The sequence below is a fragment of the Pygocentrus nattereri genome, chromosome 19, assembly GCF_015220715.1.
Source record: "Pygocentrus nattereri isolate fPygNat1 chromosome 19, fPygNat1.pri, whole genome shotgun sequence".
NCBI lineage: Eukaryota > Metazoa > Chordata > Actinopteri > Characiformes > Serrasalmidae > Pygocentrus > Pygocentrus nattereri.
In genome coordinates, this window is record NC_051229.1 from 22747191 (window position 1) to 22767597 (window position 20407).

Sequence of the window (20407 nt, forward strand, 5' to 3'; positions counted from 1 at the left end):
CAATCAAACCAAAACTGTCCTTTCTCACATGATTTTTGCTCCACCCCAGTGAAGAAATTTGCAAGGCAATACTTTGCTGTGACTATGGCTTTAGAGTAGATTCAGTAATGCTACAGTATGTTCTTAGGTAAGAACTGAATCAAGAGCACAAAGGTCAGAACAGTTCTGCGGTTTAAGAGCATGTCATGAATCTGATGGAGACTTTTTCTTAGGACCTTTCTGAAGAACAAATGTAAGAAAGAGCTTAGGAAGATATTGGTGAATGCGGCCCAATATTTAGAATTAATATTCTCAAAACCTTTGTATTTTAACAAAATCTGTACACCACTGTCAGAGTTGAGCCAAATACCTTGGAAAAGGTAGTGATGGCTGAATACTGAACACACTATATTAGATGTATTCAGTACTGCATTTCATACCAAGACATAAAAAAATCCATATTCAAAATACATCTAGAATGCATCTTAATTAGGCACATGTGAAGAACTCTGCTAACCCAAATTCACTTACTTAAATGAAGTTACAAAATCTTCAATCTTATTTTGGCTGTCCTCGCCCCAAATTCCCACTGCTGTCTCACAAACTAAACAAAAAATTGACCATATCACAATCTTGCAAACTTGTCTAAAAAATGTTTAGCTGTGATTTTCAGTTAATGGCATGTAACAAAATGCATGTGCTAGTCCAGTATAACACGAATAACAAAGCTTATCGTTCATAAACATGTTCACTACTAAGGAGACTTTTCCATCATTTTTCAAAAGAGTTTATTAATGCTGGGACTAATAACTGACTCATCACACTGATTTATCTGTGTACTCAGGCTTTAGCGGGGCCCTTGGTGTCTGGAATGATGTTTGAATAGCATGATCGGAAAACTGAAGCATTGATAGTGTTTCTTTTACAGATGGCATACGATTTTGTTTAGTCAGTATGTTTTCTAAAGTATTCTGCTAAAATGTAATTGTAACTGCATTACATGCCAACCCTGCCTATTGATTCTCATTGGGCTGAACATAATTACCCACTTCCCACTTCTTTTTGCAAGTACTGAACACAGTAGCTAGTAGCAACTAGCAAAGCAGAGCTTTCAGCTAGTTTTGGATCATCTACACCTGTTAGGTAATGATGTTTAGATGCTATTCTTTGCTAGAAATACATTGGATCTTTGACACGCTCAGGTAAATAACAAAACAAAGTCATCATTTCAGAAATTTCATGTAGTTAGCTCATTGGAAGGAATGACACTGTATTCCCTGACCAGAGTAATGCATTCTGTAATCGACCTCAGTGAACTCTAAACGTTGTTGTGCACTCAAAGACCTATATTTAGATTTTATTAGCAATATTGAATTCTGCTGGAGATGCTTTCAGCTGAACATGGATGCAGTGTCAATTAGAAATTAAAACATTGCTGTAGCCTCACTGTGGATGGTTTTAAATGGATGAGGTTATTGTTAGTGGCAGAATCTGGGAGTGGTTGTGGATTATTGATCAATTTGAACAATTTGCAAGCACTTCTATCAAGTTCACTGTATTTTCATTAAAGGTTTCGACTAGCGAGTATTCCACCATAGCCCGAATCCATGAGAAAACACAGAGAAGCAATGGCGTTGAAGGAGGGTACCTGGATTTCCTCAAATCACAAAACCTGATAATAAAATTATTATTACAGCGTATTTATTTATTTACTACATAAAACACAATAAAACATTAGATTACTATAATAATATAAAGTAAATGTATATATGTTGTAAAATCATTATATACAATCACAAGCAAAAGTTTGAACACCCTGGTCATATCCCATGTTTTTTTCTTTTTGTTTTAAAGTGTCAATATGTCAACATGTCTAACTCTAATATGGCAATTTCCTGCAAATTGTATTAAACCATTTATAGTTATTTGCTTTAGGGTATCTAGTGGAAGAAAGTTATCTTCATGTGCTGATATAATGTGTGGAGTTCCACAAGGTTCAATCCTTGGTCCTATACTATTTAACTTAAATATGCTCCCCTTAGGTGACCTGATTCGTCGTTTTAATATTTCTTATCATTTTTACGCAGACGATACACAGCTTTATCACTCTGTCAAAAGGAACGACTTCAGGAGACTAGAGAGTCTCACTGATTGTATTAAAGCAATTAAGGATTGGCTGAGCTGTAATTTCCTCAAATTAAATGACGGGAAAACAGAAGTATTGGTTCTGGGTTCTCAAAAGGTTGCTGATAACCTAAAGAAGGAACTTGGGTTATTGGCTTCACAGATAAACCCTTATCCCAGAAACCTCGGAGTCATTTTTGACTCAGATCTTAATTTCTCAATGCATATAACAAAGCTGGTGCAGGCCTGCTATTTTCAATTGAGAAATATTGCCAAAATCAAGAAAATGCTCTCCTTCCAGGACACAGAGAAGATCATTCATGCTTTTGTATCATCATGACTTGATTATTGCAATGCACTATTTACATGTCTTAGTCAAGGGGCAATGGCACGGCTGCAGCTGGTTCAGAATGCAGCTGCCCGGGTACTTACCGGGACTAAAAGAAGGGAGCATATTACCCCTGTACTGGCATCTCTGCATTGGTTGCCTGTTGTTTTTAGAATTCAGTTCAAAATTTTGGTTTTAACATACCAGGCGGTGCACGGTGATGGGCCAAAATATATTTCAGAATTATTATCATTGTATCCTAGTACCAGATCACTAAGGTCATCTAGTCAGGGGCTCTTAGTGGTCCCTAGGACAAAACGGAAATGTAAGGGAGATTGTGCTTTTTCTGTGTATGCCGCCAAGTTGTGGAATGCTCTGCCTTTGGATGTTAGACTAGCTGGATCAAAGGACATTTTTAAAGGAAGACTCAAAACGCATCTCTATTCATTAGCTTTTGGTCACAGGTGATGCTTTTGTTATTTATTGGATAGTGCTGCATTGTTTTTATGGTTTTATGTCAGTTTTATGTTGTTTATGAATGTAGCTGTACTGTTTTTATAGTTATATGTATCTGTTTTGTTTTATCATTCTATTTTTAGTACTTGTTGTTTGTGAAGCACTTTGTAGCTGTGCTTAGAAAAGTGCTATATAAATAAATGTTTACTTACTTACTTGCTGCATTTAACATATTGGAAGAAAACAAAACATACAATTTAATAGGCAATATAATTTTTGCACAGACCGTATTTAATGTTGTTTTTTTCCCAAAATGTTTAATTGAACAAATAAACATGAATTATGCACTGAATTGTGCACACGTGTGTTCTCTGTAGGGGATGTGTGTTAACTTCGGATATGTAATTATGTCATTTCACCAGGGCTGCTCAAATTTTTAATTTTACTTGTTATTCCTTTATTTTATTTACAGAGGCAATTTAGTTATTTAACAGTTATATTGCACATTTGTTCTTATTCAGTCATTGCTCTTTCCTGAGGACAATGAATGAAATATCATTTTTTTCCATTCTTGTATACAAAATAATAGGACTGAGGTGAGTGGAGAAGCCCCCAAGTAGGATGTCACCCCCTATTTTTCAGAAATGGAACTGCTCTCCAAGTGTTTTTCAGTTTTGGACATACTTTGAAAATGCCTGTTATCCTTTACATTCTGTTTACATTCTAAAATGGACCAAAAATGACCTGTCCAGGGTGTGTCCTGCCTTCCACCCGATGACCGCTGGGATAGGCTCCAGCACCCCCAGCAACCCTGAGGGAGATGCAGCTTAGAAAACGTGTGTGTGTGAACCAAAAATGGCCCAAAATGACTAGTGAGTCTGGTTCCACTGACTTACATTAAGCATAAATTCTCCTGTAAAGTTATCACTTTGGAGGTACAAGGTTTTGTTCCCACAGCAGTGAAATATAACTTGTTAGGACGAAAAGAAAAAGACTACTTGTAGCATTTATTTCAGACTGTCTATAGTGTAACTGTCTACCTAAATATATCGATTTGTGCAATATTAGTACATGATTTGCATCGGCTTTCTGAATTTGTGTAAATAACTTTCTCTTGCTATTACTTCGCTAATGATTCAGATGATTAAGCTTCACGCCTGTCTGGAGCACATTGTTGGTGAGTCCACACTTAGCATAGGCCACACTAAAAAAAAAACCCTGCCTGAAGAGTGCATTTGAGCATGCACACAAATACCCTCCTGCTGATTGCAATCAGACTGCTCCCATTGGGCAACCACAGCCAGTGTTTTTCCTGTCAGACCTCTTCTGTCTTTAGCTATTTTCTACACCACACTGTGAAACTCCCATCCAGTTGCCACCTCTTGGTTTATGACAGTTGTGCCTTGTATTTGTTGTTGGCATTGGTCAACAAGATCTTTTTTCGTTTACACTGAAACCAGGTCTTCTTTCAGAAACAGTTTCTTAGGAATTAATTACAAAAAAAACCCAGAAATAAACCACAGTATCTCCATACAATTGTATGCAAAGGTTTGGACACCCCAGGTCAAACATGTTTCATCTAGGTGAAAATCAACACATCCTATAAAGAGAACACACTTTGGCACATTTTAATCCACAACTACTGTTTATTTGCTGAATTTAACACATTGGGAAAAAATCAAGCATAAAATATGACGTGTTAGAGTTATAGCACATTTATATTTTATGTTTTATATTTTATGTTTTACCTTTCCCAGTATGTTGAACACAGCAAATAAATAAGTAAATTGTGCGCTACAATTTGCACAAGTTTGTTGCTTGCAACAAAACATATAATTTGACCAGGAGTGTTCAAACCTCTGGTTACAACTGTATATGTCATATTGCAATGCTTAATATATCATAACAGAACCATATCATAGCATAAGTATTGTGATACTGTTGTATAGTGGGACCTTTGGTGAGTCCCAACACTATCTTCATGATACTGGGCCGATTTTGGGCCAAGTCAAGTTAATAATTGCATGTGTATGTTTTTATTAAAAAATAGAAGCAAAGAGCACGTAAGCAACCAGTAACATCTCAATATCAAAACGTTGCATCCTAACAAGCAGCTAATTGGATGTTAGCTCATTATGTGATTGTCCCATTTAATTTTCATCAGCTCTTTGCCTTTTCCCTCCATTTCTTTATTATATTGAATAATAATAAATGTGATCATATGTGTAGTGTGTAGTGCAGTTTTACAGGGCATATTATTGATCCCCCCCCACCCCCCATGAATACATTCATTCCACTGCAGCTCTGATCTCTATTCTTTTTTTTTGTCTAGTTATTTTTTTGTTGACTGTTCTGATGAAAATCTTTAAGAAAACTAAAGTAAACATATTAAATAATAATAATACAGAGTACCCCAACATCTTTTGAAAACTACTTCACCTGTTTAATGTATGTTATGCATACACATGTGTTCTTGAGCTCCTTCTGGTGCAGATTTGTGGCCTTTGTATGCTAATACCGCTCCCTGCTGGAGAAACTTCAGACTGAAAGCAAATTGCAAAACCATCTCCACATGCTTACATATACATGTTAAATTGTATCATGGTGTTTTCCATAGTTAAAGCTGGGTCACTCTGGAATTCAGCTACAGATGTCTTTGTAGTATTATAATTTCAAAAATTCAGATCATTTACATTTACAGCATTTAGCAGATGCAATACAATAAAATATAATATATGCAGCTTATAATAATCACTGATGCTGTAGAGAACATACTGCAAAATTTACTCAGACAGTAAATTCCGCACAGTAGAGACCGTGGGGAGTTTACTCTAGCACTGCCTAACAACTTTTAAAGGCCAAATAATCACTCAGTGTTTTAAAAATAATATTTAATAAAACATTATCTGTACATATTATTTTGTATTCTTTGTTTCCTTTTTCTGATCCTATTTCTTGGCTATTGAAGGGAATGAGTGGAATTTTCTCTACTTGTAAAAGTTCCAGGGCTGGAGCTAGCTGCTCTACGGTAATATCCAGTCACTTCAGCTTGACTGTTTTACTGCAGAGAGACACTGAAGCAAGCTGACGTTCCATAGCACAACACTTATTGTTTGTTCCGTGCACTCAAGCTAAATGTAACGTGAAGTAATATGAGTAGAAGGTGAGCTGTGGTGGTACTACAGTATGTAGCAGAGAGAGAACTAGCAGGCAGCTTCTTAACAATCTCTCACTCTCTCTTTCTCCCCCCATACACATCTGCATACTTCTTAGGAAGGAATGTGACCCCCAGTTTCCCAAAACTGTAGAAAGTTTTTTAATGGAAAATTGGTCATTTCTAGTTCTCACTCAGTTCTTTTCCCCACTGTGATTACTGCCTTTTTACCCTTCGCCAGTGGGTTACTTGTCCATGATCAACAACTCGATTACATCGCTCGGTCACTCAGGCCTATTTGGCACTACTGTTTTGCTGGCGCGTAATGTTCATTCTAACTTGTTGCAAACCTCAGGAAATATAAACTACTCACCCCTAATTTATATTCCATGATAAACTGACTCCTGGCCTGGTACGTGCCGAAAACATCATGTTGAGTCTGTAGGCTGGTGAAAGTAAAACATAAGGCCTTACAACAAAGGCATTAAAACAAGGATTTCAAGCTCCAGGTCTATAAGGTGACATCAGTCTGAAATGAAGTATTGCCCCTGCTCTAACACACACCATACAAACCCATTAGTAAATTATCATACTGAATAGTTTACATGAAGCTCTGCAGCAGTGTTGCTTTCCACAATTGCTAGAGACTTCATATCATGAGTAACAACCTTTAAAGCTGAAGTCAGTCCCAGCACTACTACAATCATTTTGATCTGGAACCATATCTATGTAATCACACGTCATAGCTTCAATAAAAAGAGTCCTTTTCCTCCTGGAGATTGGAAGAAAATACTTTTAAAGTAAGCTTTCTGTTTTTAAGAGACAGAAAGCATTTACTGACATCTGCTGGTTGAGTGCTGCCTTGCATTCATGACAGTGGTCACCCAGTCTAGCTATTATAGTGCTAATCACAGTCTAGCCAACATGGCACAGCAAGCCAGTCCCTTAAAGGGGAATTCCTCTGTTTTTCTTTTTAAAACTTCTGTGTAATTAAACAGTTAAGATGTTAACAACGTTCTTCAGAGTGGTCTGATTTGCTCCACTCTTGTTCATGGCAGCGAGAGGAACCAGATGCCGGATGCTTTTAATGCCTCTAAAATCTACTTCACAGATTATATTGTGACGTTCACTGATATTGTCATGCTGTCATGCTGCTTTATTTTCCAGCTGTTGTCAACCACAGCCTTCTTGAATATGCTGCAATATAAAATGCTTATGAATATGTTGGCTTATGTCTAAGACATTGCTTTTTAGTTAGTTTTGAGACAAAGGTTTGGCCTAAAATGTTCTTTTCTATCCATTCATGGTGTAGAGCTGGGGTGTCAAACTCAAACACTAAAGGGCCATATTAAAAAATCTCAACAAATCCGGGGGCCATTTTTACTAAACATTTTGCCATGAGCCAAACTGGCCACTGTTTATTCAAAATATGCCCAAACTGCAACAGGAAAATAGGCACTGAATAGTTTCTGGCCCATAGATTGCTGTTGGAGAATGGGGGCCAGAATGTGCAATGTTGCAGTGCATGCTGGGGACTGTTGTGCAGCTCGGGGTGAAACCAGCTAATTTTAATGGAGAAATTGAAATAATTTCGCTTTTATGATTCTGAGTCTGACTTGGCCTGCGGGCCTTGTGTTTGACACATGCAGGGCATTTAAGTGACACCAGTACCCCGACATTTGATCGGATTTACCACTGCTTTACTGTCAACATTACATGCGGAAACCCAGAAGCCGTGTAGGTTGGGTCTTTGTGGATAATAAACAGATGGCTATATTTGTGTTGTAGACATTGTGACATATCAGAATCGGTCAATTTTTCTTGCAAAATTTCACATCAAACCAATGGTTTTGTGTACATCCCAACGACTGAATTATACAGAGACGGTTGAATGCGGAAAAAGACCATTCCAGTAGGATTAAAACTTGACAGTTTGGCTTTGTAATGGGAACTGACTTAATGTTTACCATTAGAGACCACTCGTTTATTGTAGGACACATTTAGATACTGCAGTTTAAACCTAAAGTTTCTCAAAAACTGCACGCTTACGGATTGAAAATGTCTGATTTAAGCAAGACGACGTTTTCCTCCAAGCAGAAAGCTACAGGAGCAACAGCAATAGCTCAAGCTAGAAAAGCAGCGCATGTGAATAATTTGTGCATGTAAACACCCATTTGTCTAAAAAAAAGTAATTAATACTGAAGAATAATGAATTATTAATAAAGTAGATTATTGTCAGAGACTCCAGCAGCGTTCATATCTACGCCTGACTGGAGCCACAGGCTTAAAGACCAAGAGCTGAAGCACTATAACTAGATGAGACTTCATATGTCACGTGCTCGCACATCTTTGTGGAATTACTCGTTATTAACTCGTTGAAATTTGGGTTAAAACACACACCTTGATAATCTGGGGTGATTCGTGCTCCAGAGGGCTGAGTTCGACAACTCTTTCGGCTCAAATTTTGAGCGGATCCTCGAAACACTTTTACCGAGCTGGGTGATGGGAGGTTCGATTCAGTCTAGTGAACCGACTCGTTCGAACTGTACGCTTAATTGATTCAATGTTTCATTGATTCACAACAGTCAACTGTATAGCATCCTATAGAATCAAATACATAAGACGATACTGCTTAGGAAACAATAACAAAAAGAAAATCATTTTTGTTGTGGGGTAGTTGTAAAAAAATCATGTAATTTTGTCGGGTCGTCTAGAAATCTCTGAAGTCAGGAATTTACGTTAAATTTGCCAAATAAGATTAATCATTTTGTAATCTCATTTGTTGTAGTTCGGTTGCAAGATCATTATCTTATTTACAGGATTTCATAAGGACATGAATACAATTAGCTATCGAAACTGCGGCGATATATCAATTCGAAAGTTGTTAAGCAGGGCATTAAAAGTGATCAAATGTGTTATGTTTTATAGTAAACATTTTTTTACTTTGTTAAGGAGCTGAAAGTTGCTCGCAGCCAGCCACATCATTTCAGCACGAAACAAGGGGAATTGCTTTTTCTTTTCGTACAGCGTAGAAATCGGACATCGCTAGTCTTGATGCAGCGCCAGTGCAGAAATTCTGATCTACCTTTCGTCGACGGCAATCAACTGGTGTACTTATGATTTGCAGATCGACGAATTTGCGTAGTCCAGCGATATTTTCCTCTTTTTCTCGCGAGACTTGTCGTGCGTTCACCGCTTGTGAGAGTTCCAGCCATCCGCCATCACCGTAGCCGACCACACAAAACCGTTGAGAGTAGTAGCAGGCGGAGGAAGCGGAGGTTTGACAACAAGGCGCACAGAGCGAGGGAGAGAGGGGGACTCGGGCCTCGGGGAAAGGTCTAGCGGGGACCCATAAGTAACAGCTTTGCAGGCATCCCGCTGACAACCCGCACAGCGTTTCATGTTTGAGGAGAGTCCAGACACTCACTGAACTAAACATGTCTAATCTGAGCAAAGGCGGCACCAAGAAGGACACCAAGATGAGGATACGAGCTTTTCCTGTAAGTAGTAGCCCGGCAATAACACATGGCTTGAAAAGCGAGGCACGCTTGGACCGTGCAAAAATATTATCTGTAGTAAACGTTTTAGACAGCGGCACCCTTGTTTCATATAGTATGGTATTTTCTGTTGAGGGTAAACCTTCGCTAGCCGGTCAGCTAACGTAGTCAAAAGTCTGAGTCTAATAGTCGGCCCATACTGACCGCTGATTAAAAAAGACAATAACGGCTCTAGCAAGAGCAGATGGCCTGTAGCACAGTCTGTAATTACAGTAACCTGCACACCACACCGGCCAACGTTTGCATGCTGCCTAAAACTTTTTTTGTGGCTAGCGTGTCAGTTGTTAGCCAGTTTGTGCTGAATGCTGCTTAATAACATTAGCCAGCTAGCTAAAATTAGCCTGTTGGTGGCCTTACAGTAAGCAGCTGCTAAATCCGGCTAGATAGTTTTCATAACCACGCAGTTGGGCAACCCAAGCTGGTTTCTTGTGATGCCTAGGTACATGTGTCTTGTTTGTGTTGTGCTGTTTATAGTTGGTGGAGACAAATAAGTAGACACATAGCTAGCTTAGCTAGCTAGCGTAGGGAACTAATCGTCGTCGGGTTTGTTAGCCTATTAATTAGCCGGAGCTGTTTGCTTCGGGCTCGGGTCGGTTTTTCGTCAGTTCTTACTGACTAGATTGTGGGTGGAAATAGAATGAAAGTCTGTAATTTGTTGAGACATGTAGTTCTTAACTACACATGCATTATATCAGTGGTTCTTAGTAAGACAGAATATGGCTGCCATGAAAGCTGGTCATAAATATTTCCAGATAAATTGCTGCAGATGAGTATGTAGGTCAAGGTTTGGTTTTGCCACACTGGCGACACAATCAGTGTTTTCACATGCCACTGTGAACTAGAAGTAGACCACACATATGATGATTCTAATGTCATGTCAGTCATTCGCTGGGCACCCCTGCGTTTGTTGGTTTCACGCTTTTCTGAGGTTTTTGCTGGTCTTCTGAGGTATTAGCTTCCGAGCCCTGCCGATATAATCCTGAATCAGCTAAAGAGCCCAGATTCTACATTTGTGGCACTTTAATTTTTTTTCTTCTGAAGAATTAAGTGTGAGTTTATGAGGCATGAAAGATGAATAGTTTTTATATTGAAATCGCAATTAAAAATAGAAGGTTTCATATCGCAAGAGCTGCAGCTAAAATCATAGCCTGCAGTATCATCAGTGTTGTTTATGGGTAATGACATCACACCAACAACTAACTTGCAGTCTGACATGTTCAGTGTTCAAGTGTCAAGCCAGAAAAAGGGGATGTTCTGGTCTTCTTGCCTTGTTGCAGTATTGATCAGAAACATTGCAATTTTCCCCAAATCGTTCAGCCATGGGTTTTATGTAGCAAAAGAGTCATAGTTCATTAAAAAAAAAAGTTAGTTTGTCTTACTGTGCCAGCGTCTAGCTAGTATATATGTAAGCCACCTCTCTTCTGACTGGTTTGCTTGGTATTGTGCTGCATTCACAAAGTATTCCAGGCTGAAACACTCTTTATAAAATCAGTATGAATTAGGGGAGCTAAAATTCCTGTGTGTACATAAACCACTGTATAGGCAAATATGTGCAAATGTTGGTTACATGTCTTCACAAAAACCGTGAATTCAGAATGGGCAGTTTGGCTTCTATTTATGGACTGGGGCGTAAGCAGTACGTTTTGAAACTTTGTTTGTTTTTACACATTTAGCCGATTGAAAGGACTTGCATGGAGTCTTGTCAGGTTGAGAGACTGTTCATAACTACATGTGCCAGAATTTGTCTTGGCATGTTTGATGCTGTCCATTGTACATCATCATATTTGTGGTGTTCATAAATTTATTTATATGTATGTATGTATGTATGTCTGTGTGTGTATATATGTATGCATGTACACACATACACACACACACACACATATATATATATATATATATATATATATATATATATATATATATATATATATATATGTGTACATGTATGTACGTTTCTGTGTATTCAGTTGAATATAGGTTGAAAAGGATTTGCAAATCATCAATCATCGTATCCTGTTTTTATTTATGTTTTACACAACAACTTCACACAATTGGGGTTGTGCTTGTGGGTATTTTTTATATATATATATATATATATATATATATATATATATATATATATATATATATATAATTACACACACACACACACACATTTTCAATGGGAGGCAGGTTTGGACTGCAGGCAGGCCAGTCTAGTACCTACACACTTTTACTATGAAGCCGCGTTGTTGTAACACGTGCAGAATGTGGCTTGGCATTGTCTTGCTGAAATAAGCAGGGACGTCCCTGAAAAAGATGTTGCTTGGATGGCAGCATATGTTGCTCCAAAACCTGCATGTACCTTACAGCATGCATGGTGCCTTCACAGATGTGTAACTAACCCATTTACACACCCCCATACCATCAGAGATGCTTGCTTTTGAACTTTGTGCTGATAACAATCCGGACAGTCCTTTTCCTCTTTGGCCCGGAGGACATAACGTCCATGATTTCGAAAAACAATTTGAAATGTGGACTCGTCAGACCACAGGACACTTTTCCACTTTGCGTCAGTCCATCTCAGATGAGCTCAGGCCCAGAGAAGCCGGCGGCGTTTCTGGGTGTTGTTGATATATGGCTTTCACTTTGCATGGCAGAGTTTTAACTTGCACTTGTAGATGGAGCGACAAACTGTGTTCACTGACAGTGGTTTTCTGAAGTGTTCTGAGCCCATGTGGTAATATCCGTTACAGAATAATGTCGGCTTTTATTGCAGTTTTATTTATGCAGTGAGGGATCGAAGGTCACGGGCATTCAGTGTTGGTTTTCTGCCTTGCCACTTACTTGCATAGATTTCTCCAGATTCTCTGAATCTTTTGATGATACTATGGACTGTAGATGATGAAATCCCTAAATTCCTTGCAATTGCATGTTGAGAAACGTTGTTCTTAAACTGTTGGAATTTTTGCTCACGCAGTTGTTCATAAAGTGGTGAATCTCGCCCCATCCTTGCTTGTGAACAACTGAGCCTTTCAGGGATGCTCGCTTTATACCTAATCATGACACCTGTTTCCAATTAACCAGTTTACCTGTGGAATGTTCCAAACAGATGTTTTTTGAGCATTCCTCAACTTTCCCAGTCTTTTGTTGCCCCTGTCCCAACTTCTTTGGAACGTGTTGCAGGCATTAAATTCAAAATGAGTGAATATTTGTAAAAAAACAATAAAGTTTATCCATTTCAACATTAAATATCTTGTCTTTGTAGTGTATTCAATTGAATATAGGTTGAAAAGGATCGTATTGTTTTTAATTATGTTTTACACAACATCCCAGCTTCATTGGAATTTGGGTTGTGTGTGTGTGTGTATGTGTGTGTGTATGTGTATGTATGTATGTATGTATGTATGTATATATATATATATATATATACACACATATATATATATATATATATATATATATATATATATATATATATATATATATATATATATATATATATATATATATATATATATATAATATTACACATACACACACACACACAATATATGTAGTGTTCCTGGTGATAAAATATTAAGAAAGTGAGGTAGTTTGTGGATTTTTGGGCTTATGAGAACTCATACTGTATAATACATGAGTCCTAGCAGAATGTCAGCCTGCTCGGGATCAGTTTGGAGCTAGCTTTCATTCCAACTGTCAGAGGTTGTTCAACATGTAGAGATGGTAGGTTTCAGTGTGGATTTGAGTTGAGTAGATGTGACTGGTAGCATCTGTCATGCATAATGGAGAAAGACTTGACTCATGGCACTGCTTTGTTCTACCTTGTCTTTTCTCATGGTTACTTTGTTGACGTGATAACGAGTGACTGATTTGGATGCACTTGCATTCTTTCTCATAAAATAAAAAATCTGCCAGCAGTCTAGTGATGGACCTCATTGATTGTTGCCTGGAAAATAAGTCTGGATTGGGGCCTAGTGTGATTGTGACTTGAGCAGTTTTAAGTGGTTTCTCTACAACATTATTTTTAAAAATCCCTACTAATCAGTTTTATATGGGCTGGTTTTTGAAGCTGATTAGTAGGGATTTTTAAAAATAAACACCACAAACACTTCACATACATTCTCATTTTCACTTCCAGCAAGCCACATTACAGAGGAAGGCAAAAGGTATGTTTAGTGATGCTACAGAACAATGCTGTTTTTTTGTGCACAATCTCTGTTTATTAGTTTAAGATTTTGGGGAAAAAGTGTATAAGATTTGTCATAACTTTTGTATTGACCACATATTCAGCAAATGAATAGTAGCAGTGCATTGAAATGTGCAAAAGTGTAGAGGACGTGTTAACTTCTTTTCACTTAGAAAAGCAACACCACATGTAATTTGACCAGGGTTCCTCAGACTTTTGCATATGACTGTATTAATTGTAATGCATCTGTTACTCTATTGAAATAAATGTTATCTTACTCTGTAATGCTAATCGAGGTAAATGTACTCCCAATTTCTAGTTATTTGTGTTTTATATGGATATCAGCATCAATATATATGTACATGAAAAATATCTTATATCACCCCGCAGTTCTGATATTGCTGCATTTCCTGTTCACTGGACTTGCATCCCCAAAAAGCCAGCATGGAGATTCATGTCAGGGAATAGAGCTTCCAAGGCAAGTCATGAACCATACAATAACAAGCCAAGATTCACTGCTGTCGATAGAGCAGATGTTTGACTGTAACACTGAATGGATCCAAACAGATTTACTCCAGTGTCTTTAATCACCGCATGTCTTGAGCCAGAGGCCTGTAGAGAAACATTTAGTACATTTTGAATCTGAAAATGTATATATTTCAATACTGGGATTTATTGCAGACATGCTTGTAGCTGTGTGCTATCAAGATTGACATTGTAATCATGACTGATCTGTGAGGCACTAATCTGATTAGTGAAGATTGGAATTGACCGTTATTCACTTCTAACATATGAATGGCCAGTTCATTTTTATTTTGGCTGGTCTGTGCTTGAATTTTGTGACATAAATAATCTTGGCCTAATTGCATTTGAATGTATCTCCTCTGCTTTGGCAAAAATGACAGCTGTTTGGAAGCAGGATGTCAGAACTGCAATCTATTATGTCTGCATTGAAAAAGCTAATTTGTTTTGTATTAGAAACTACAACAAAGACTATTGGTACAACCAGTGTCATCCCTTGAGTGTAGCACACCTCACAACCAACTCACAAAGGTCAAGCCTCAGGTTAAAAAACTGCCTCCCTGTTACTTTTATAAAAAAATTGGCTAATGAAAACAGCAAAAAACTAGCAAATGGGTGATTTGGCTGTAAAGAATGGAGAACGAAATTGGCAGCTTAATCATATGTAAAGTATGTATTTACAGCTATATATAGTATACAGTATAATGAAAGTCAGACACCACCCTTCATTTATTTCATTTTCTGTCAGAGCAACCAGTAAGTTGAAGTTGCTTTTTCTGTACAGTACTTTGCAAAAGGCAAATGTGTTATGTTAAAAACTATCAGAGCATGTGTTTATTTGCTCAGGAAACATTCATATTTGAACAAAAACAAAGTTAATATAATAATTTTATATCTGCCCTGCGATGGACTGGCGACCTGTCCAGTGTGTATCCTGCCTTCCGCCCGAAGACTGCTGGGATAGGCTCCAGCAACCCCACGACCCTGATGGAGAAGTGGCTTAGAAGATGGATGGATGGATGGATTTTATATCTGTGGTTGTTTCACCATTTCCTCAGTCAGTGCAAGTTAAATCAGTAGTGATGGTGATGGATTTGCACAAATTGTTGCCATGGTTGGGGGCATCCAAGAGAAATCTGGAACCAAAGCTTTGTTTTTCACAGAAGCTCACAAGATATGAAAACATTAGATTCATGTTGCTTTTAACTGTGTTAGTGTTTGTTTGCTAAGTAATGTCTCAGTTTATGCTGTAGCTGACTGTTACCAAGTTTTTACTTTCACACATGTACAAACAGAAAATTGATACATTAGCTTCTGTAAGATAATATTTAGCATGTACCCCATTTGAACAGGTTGCGAAGAACTGTCAGCCCACATCAAATTCCAAACCTGTCGTTGACCCTGAACGAGGTATGACAGCAAAACAACTAAACATTATTGAATTGGCTGGAAATCAACAGAAAACAGTTTAGCAAGCAAGAAGATCTGGAAAATGCTGTCTGGGAAAAAAAAAGACATCTGGCAAGTATTAAAAAAAAAAAAAAAGCTGTGCTGAACCTGATATTGCGACACTTATAGCTCCATCCATATTGTACGAAGCTACTTATAGAGGCGTAAGGAATTACAAATAATAGAGCATATTTAATGTAATTAATTAACTGTTTGGTGTTTCTTTGCTTTACTTTTTTCTGTTTAGCATAACTGTTTAAAGGTCACACTCAAGGCTGTGACACTCTCTCTTGCGTTCCACTGCTTATTTTGATCTGCCGTATTGGCCCAGTAACAGATTTTCTAATATCTGACAGATCTGTGGTAGGTGGTGGGAAGTGTCTGTTTGCGGCACTGTAAAATTAATTTTTTTGTCCCAGCACTCAAAGCCTCGCTTCACGGGCCTTCAGATTAAGGCTAAACCTGTTGCCCTAGTTACCGAGAGCAGGCCAGTGGAGTGCATGGCAGACTTTGGCAGCAGGTGCCTAAAGAATGACATTGCAGTCAGGGTTTCATGCTGGGTCATGCCTGGTCCATTTACTCCATTCCTACGCCCTCGCTAACTCACTTACTGTTAAAAAGTGAAGTTCAAGTTGGTGCACGGAAGTAATTTCAGTGGATTGATCAAAGTTTAATTCATTTTGCAGTGAGAAGTAGATTTGACTTGCAGTTCTTCATGGATATTAAGTGGAATGAAGCAGCATAGTCAAATATGCATCAGACCCAATTACCAGTATTTATAATCAGACAGTCCTTGATTCCCTGCTTAGTCTTTTTTTTTTTGTTGTTGTTAACCGATTAGCTGTGCGTGTGACTGCAGGTATGCAAAAGAGGGGGAAATCCAGCAAGATTGGATGCTAATGTACAGTTTAAATTTACCAGTCTACACATGTCTTAAATAAATAAATGCTGCACTGCACGCGCATGCAGATGAATGCCAAATTCTTGCTAACAGCTGATGATATAGGCTGACAAGTAAGCCAATAATGATGCTAATGAACATGTATGGCCTGACAAGGGCTAGCTTAAAGTTCATATGCATAGTTTAAACAAGTTTTTTCTTGGCTGTGTGACTAACTAAATAGGCTAACTGCTAACAAACGCAAGTAGGTTGATTGTTTAGGGCTACAGTCAACAGAAGCAACGTGATGCTGAAAAAGGTCAGTTGTAGCTTAGCCTAGCTACAGCATTGTGTGATGTGTCTAAATATTACAGTCAGCAATACCAGCATATCCACATGACCAGGGGTCAGTCTTCTACGCTGTCTGACCAGTGTACGAGAATACTTACTCTTAGTACTTAGTGGTGGTGTTACCACGTCTAATTTCAGTATATAGGCATAGCCTACCAAAGGTTTAAGCTGCTCAATGATTTTATAGTGGGGTAAATGTAAACTACATTAAGTAAACAACCAGAATATCAAAAATTGTAGCTTCAGATATATTCTTATTATTCACCCACTGGTCAGCACATAAACCCATGTGAATTTTACAGACTATGTCCAACTTCCCTTTACACTTTTTCCACCCCCTTCTTATGGCTCCTCAGGGATCTAGAGGGGGAAGGAAGGGGGCTGAAAGGTGCATTGAGAACATGCATTCTGGGTGTGGAGAATGGGAGTGTCGGGTGTTGCACCTAGGGGCAGCCTTAGGCAAAGAAGGTTCTTAAAGACTGGGAACTTTCTAACTAGGGAAGCAGTGTGTGTGTGTGTGTGTGTGTGTGTGTGTGTATGTATGTGTGTATATATATATATATATATATATATATATATATATACTTTTATGTCTAAACTATTTTATTTATATTAATTAGATTACTTTGTTTTCTTAAGCTAGAGTCTCACTGACTGAGTTCAAATGTTGTTTCTCAGTGAGATATGCTTGTTTGCGCTTGCATTGGGGGTTTTGTGGTTTTGAAAAACTGGCTTTAGGATTCGTACTTGTAAAATAATCATCTGTCTCTCCAGCTAGAAGTGCACACATGATGTACATAATTGACTCAAAATTCAAACTTGCAAGCCTACTTGAATACCCAGTATTGGCTGCCTATATGGCCAAAAATATGTGGACACCCCTTCTAATTGTTGAGTTCAGGTGTTTCAGCCACATTGCTTGCTTACGTATATAAATGCAAGCACCTAGCCTTGTAGTCTATGCAGACAATCATTGGCAGTAGAATGGGTCATAGTGAAAGGTGCAGTGACCATAGCACTGTCATAGGATGCCACCTTTTCAGCAAGTCAGTACAGGGAATTTCTGCCATGCTAGATCTGCCTTGATCAACTGTAATGCTATTTTTGTGCAATGGAAGAGCCTAGAAGCAGCAACAGCTCAGCCACAAAGTGGTAGAAAATGCAAACTCACAGACCCGGGCCACCGAGTGCTAAGGTTTGTAGCATGTAAAACATGCTTATTATCTGTTGCATCATTCACTACCAGTGAGTGTTCCAGGCTGCCTCATGAAGTGACATTAGCACAAGAACTGTGTCATGAGCTTTGTGAAATAGGTTTCCATGATGGACCAGCTGCACAGCAGCCTATGATTCAGTTTAAGTTTATTTGTATAGCGCTTTTTACAATGATGTTATCACAAAGCAGCTTTACAGAAGTTTGAAAACATTGTTACAACATATATCCCCCAGTGAGCAAGCCAGAGGCGACGTTGGCAAGGAAAATCTCCCTCAGTCTGGAGGAAGAAACCTTGGGAGGAACCAAGACTCACAAGGGGAGACCCATCCTCCTCTGGTCAAACAATGTTTACAATTTAATAAGCTAAATACCAAATAAAAGCTAAGGGGATCTCTGTTTGAAGACTGGATGGTAAAGCTTTAGAAACTGCACTGGTAGAGGCAGTTTCTGACTGAGTCATTATGAAAAGTTGTGAGCTGAAACAGTCCCATCCTATCTCAATGCTGGTACGTCTGGGTGGCAGTGATGTAATTGAGAGTGTTGCAGTTGGCACAAATGAACAGGAGAGCGGGTTGGTGATGGTAAGGAGGAGGCCCTGAATGGTCAGTCCTCCAAGGGTGTTCAGCAGGATGGGAGGGCAGTCATTATCTCAGGAAGTGTAAAGAGACAAAATTAGTGCTGCTCAGGAGTATGACTTATAAATATGATTTCCCCCAGAGTGTGGCAGGTGACTCTGGCAGATCTAACTATAACAGCATAAACTAAAAGGAGAGAACCAGAAGGAAGCATAATACGAAGTTAGGATTTTGATGAGCAAAATATTATAAATATAAATAATATAAGAAATTTTCACGATACACAATAAGCTGCAATATTTTTCAGACATTTCAACAGTTGGACCAGTAGTGCAACATAAAAAAAAAACACAGAAAATATTTATTGTATTGTGTTGCACTAAATCCAGTTAAACAGGACTAAATTTGCCCTGTTTGTTATGAAACATGCAGTTGGTCAATATTCAGGTGCTCATGATGTCCACAATACGTTCATAAAAGCATATTATAATGGCAATTGATAATAGTGATTTATATATTGTCATTGTCAAATTACACAGTATGTTCTTAAACATTAGTGAGTTGTCTGAAATCCACCAGACGGCAGTGAAAAGTGTGCATCTTACAGTGTAGGTAGCCAACTAAAGGTGCCTAAGGATTCCCACCCCTACTACCTTGTATCTATACTCACTGTCCAGTTTAGTAGTTCCATTCACCATAGATGCACACTTTGTAGTTGAACAATGGTGTAAAAAGGGATTATTAAAGTATGCAGAGAAGCAGATGAACTACGTTCTGTAACTGTAGAACTACAAAGTGCACCTGTATGGTAAATGCAGCTGATAAAACAGGAAAAGAGGAGGTTGTACTTAATAGCTGGTTGGTGTATATCTAACACTATAGTTAAGTTACATAGAAGTATTACCAGTGCATCCCTGAAGACAGCCACTGCTTTAACACAGTGGTCTACAAATATAACAAAAATATAAAAATAATTTAGACAGCTGTTTATAGTGTAAATGTGGTAGGCAATTAAATCTTTTTTTGTTTGTTTCATTCAAAGGTATTTTGCACATGAAATAAGGAAAAACTATAGTATGTTCAAGGATAATCCCAATACAACTTGTTAAATGCATGTGCGAGTATTTGTAATAGCATAGGAGTTGGAGTGCCTTTTTTTTTTTTTTAAACTAGATTATCATTGTCAAATTATTAAACCATAACTGCCCATTTGAATACAGTATTCACATTAAAGCTTCCATTTGATTTGTCCTTGTGTTTTGTTTCTTTTCCTGGCGGCCAGTTATGTTTGTGCGAGTTTATTTATCAAAGGCAGTTTTAATTTGTTTTCACGTGATCATTTTTCAGCTTCATTCTTGTCCATTTCAACCTTTTATACCTTAAACAGTGTGTTTTTGTTACTGTGTCTGTAAAATTGTTATGCCTTTCTGAAAATGCAGTCAGTGTTGAAACCTGTAAATATGTGGTATTAAACCATGTTTAATGACATGATTACATGTTTTATTTTCTAAGTGAAAATAAGATACACATCCTTTACAGAGAGCAAACTTCTGCAACAGTTCAAGACAGCACAACTGTCTTGGTGGGAAGAATGACCCTCACCCTCTTCTTCCTATCTGCCCTCTGGCATCAGTTAGCTGATGGA

General features: G+C 38.1%; 1 protein-coding gene across 1 annotated transcript in view; it reads left to right on the top strand.

The window, feature by feature from the left end:
* The first annotated feature begins 9255 nt into the window (after positions 1–9255).
* The window catches only part of LOC108428259 (cullin-3), a 41860-nt gene continuing 30708 nt past the window's right edge, over positions 9256–20407 (top strand). The window contains exon 1 of the mRNA XM_037531175.1: positions 9256–9541. Coding sequence (XP_037387072.1) covers positions 9479–9541 — 63 coding nt within the window. The 5' untranslated portion in view covers positions 9256–9478. The remainder of the gene's footprint in view (positions 9542–20407) is intronic.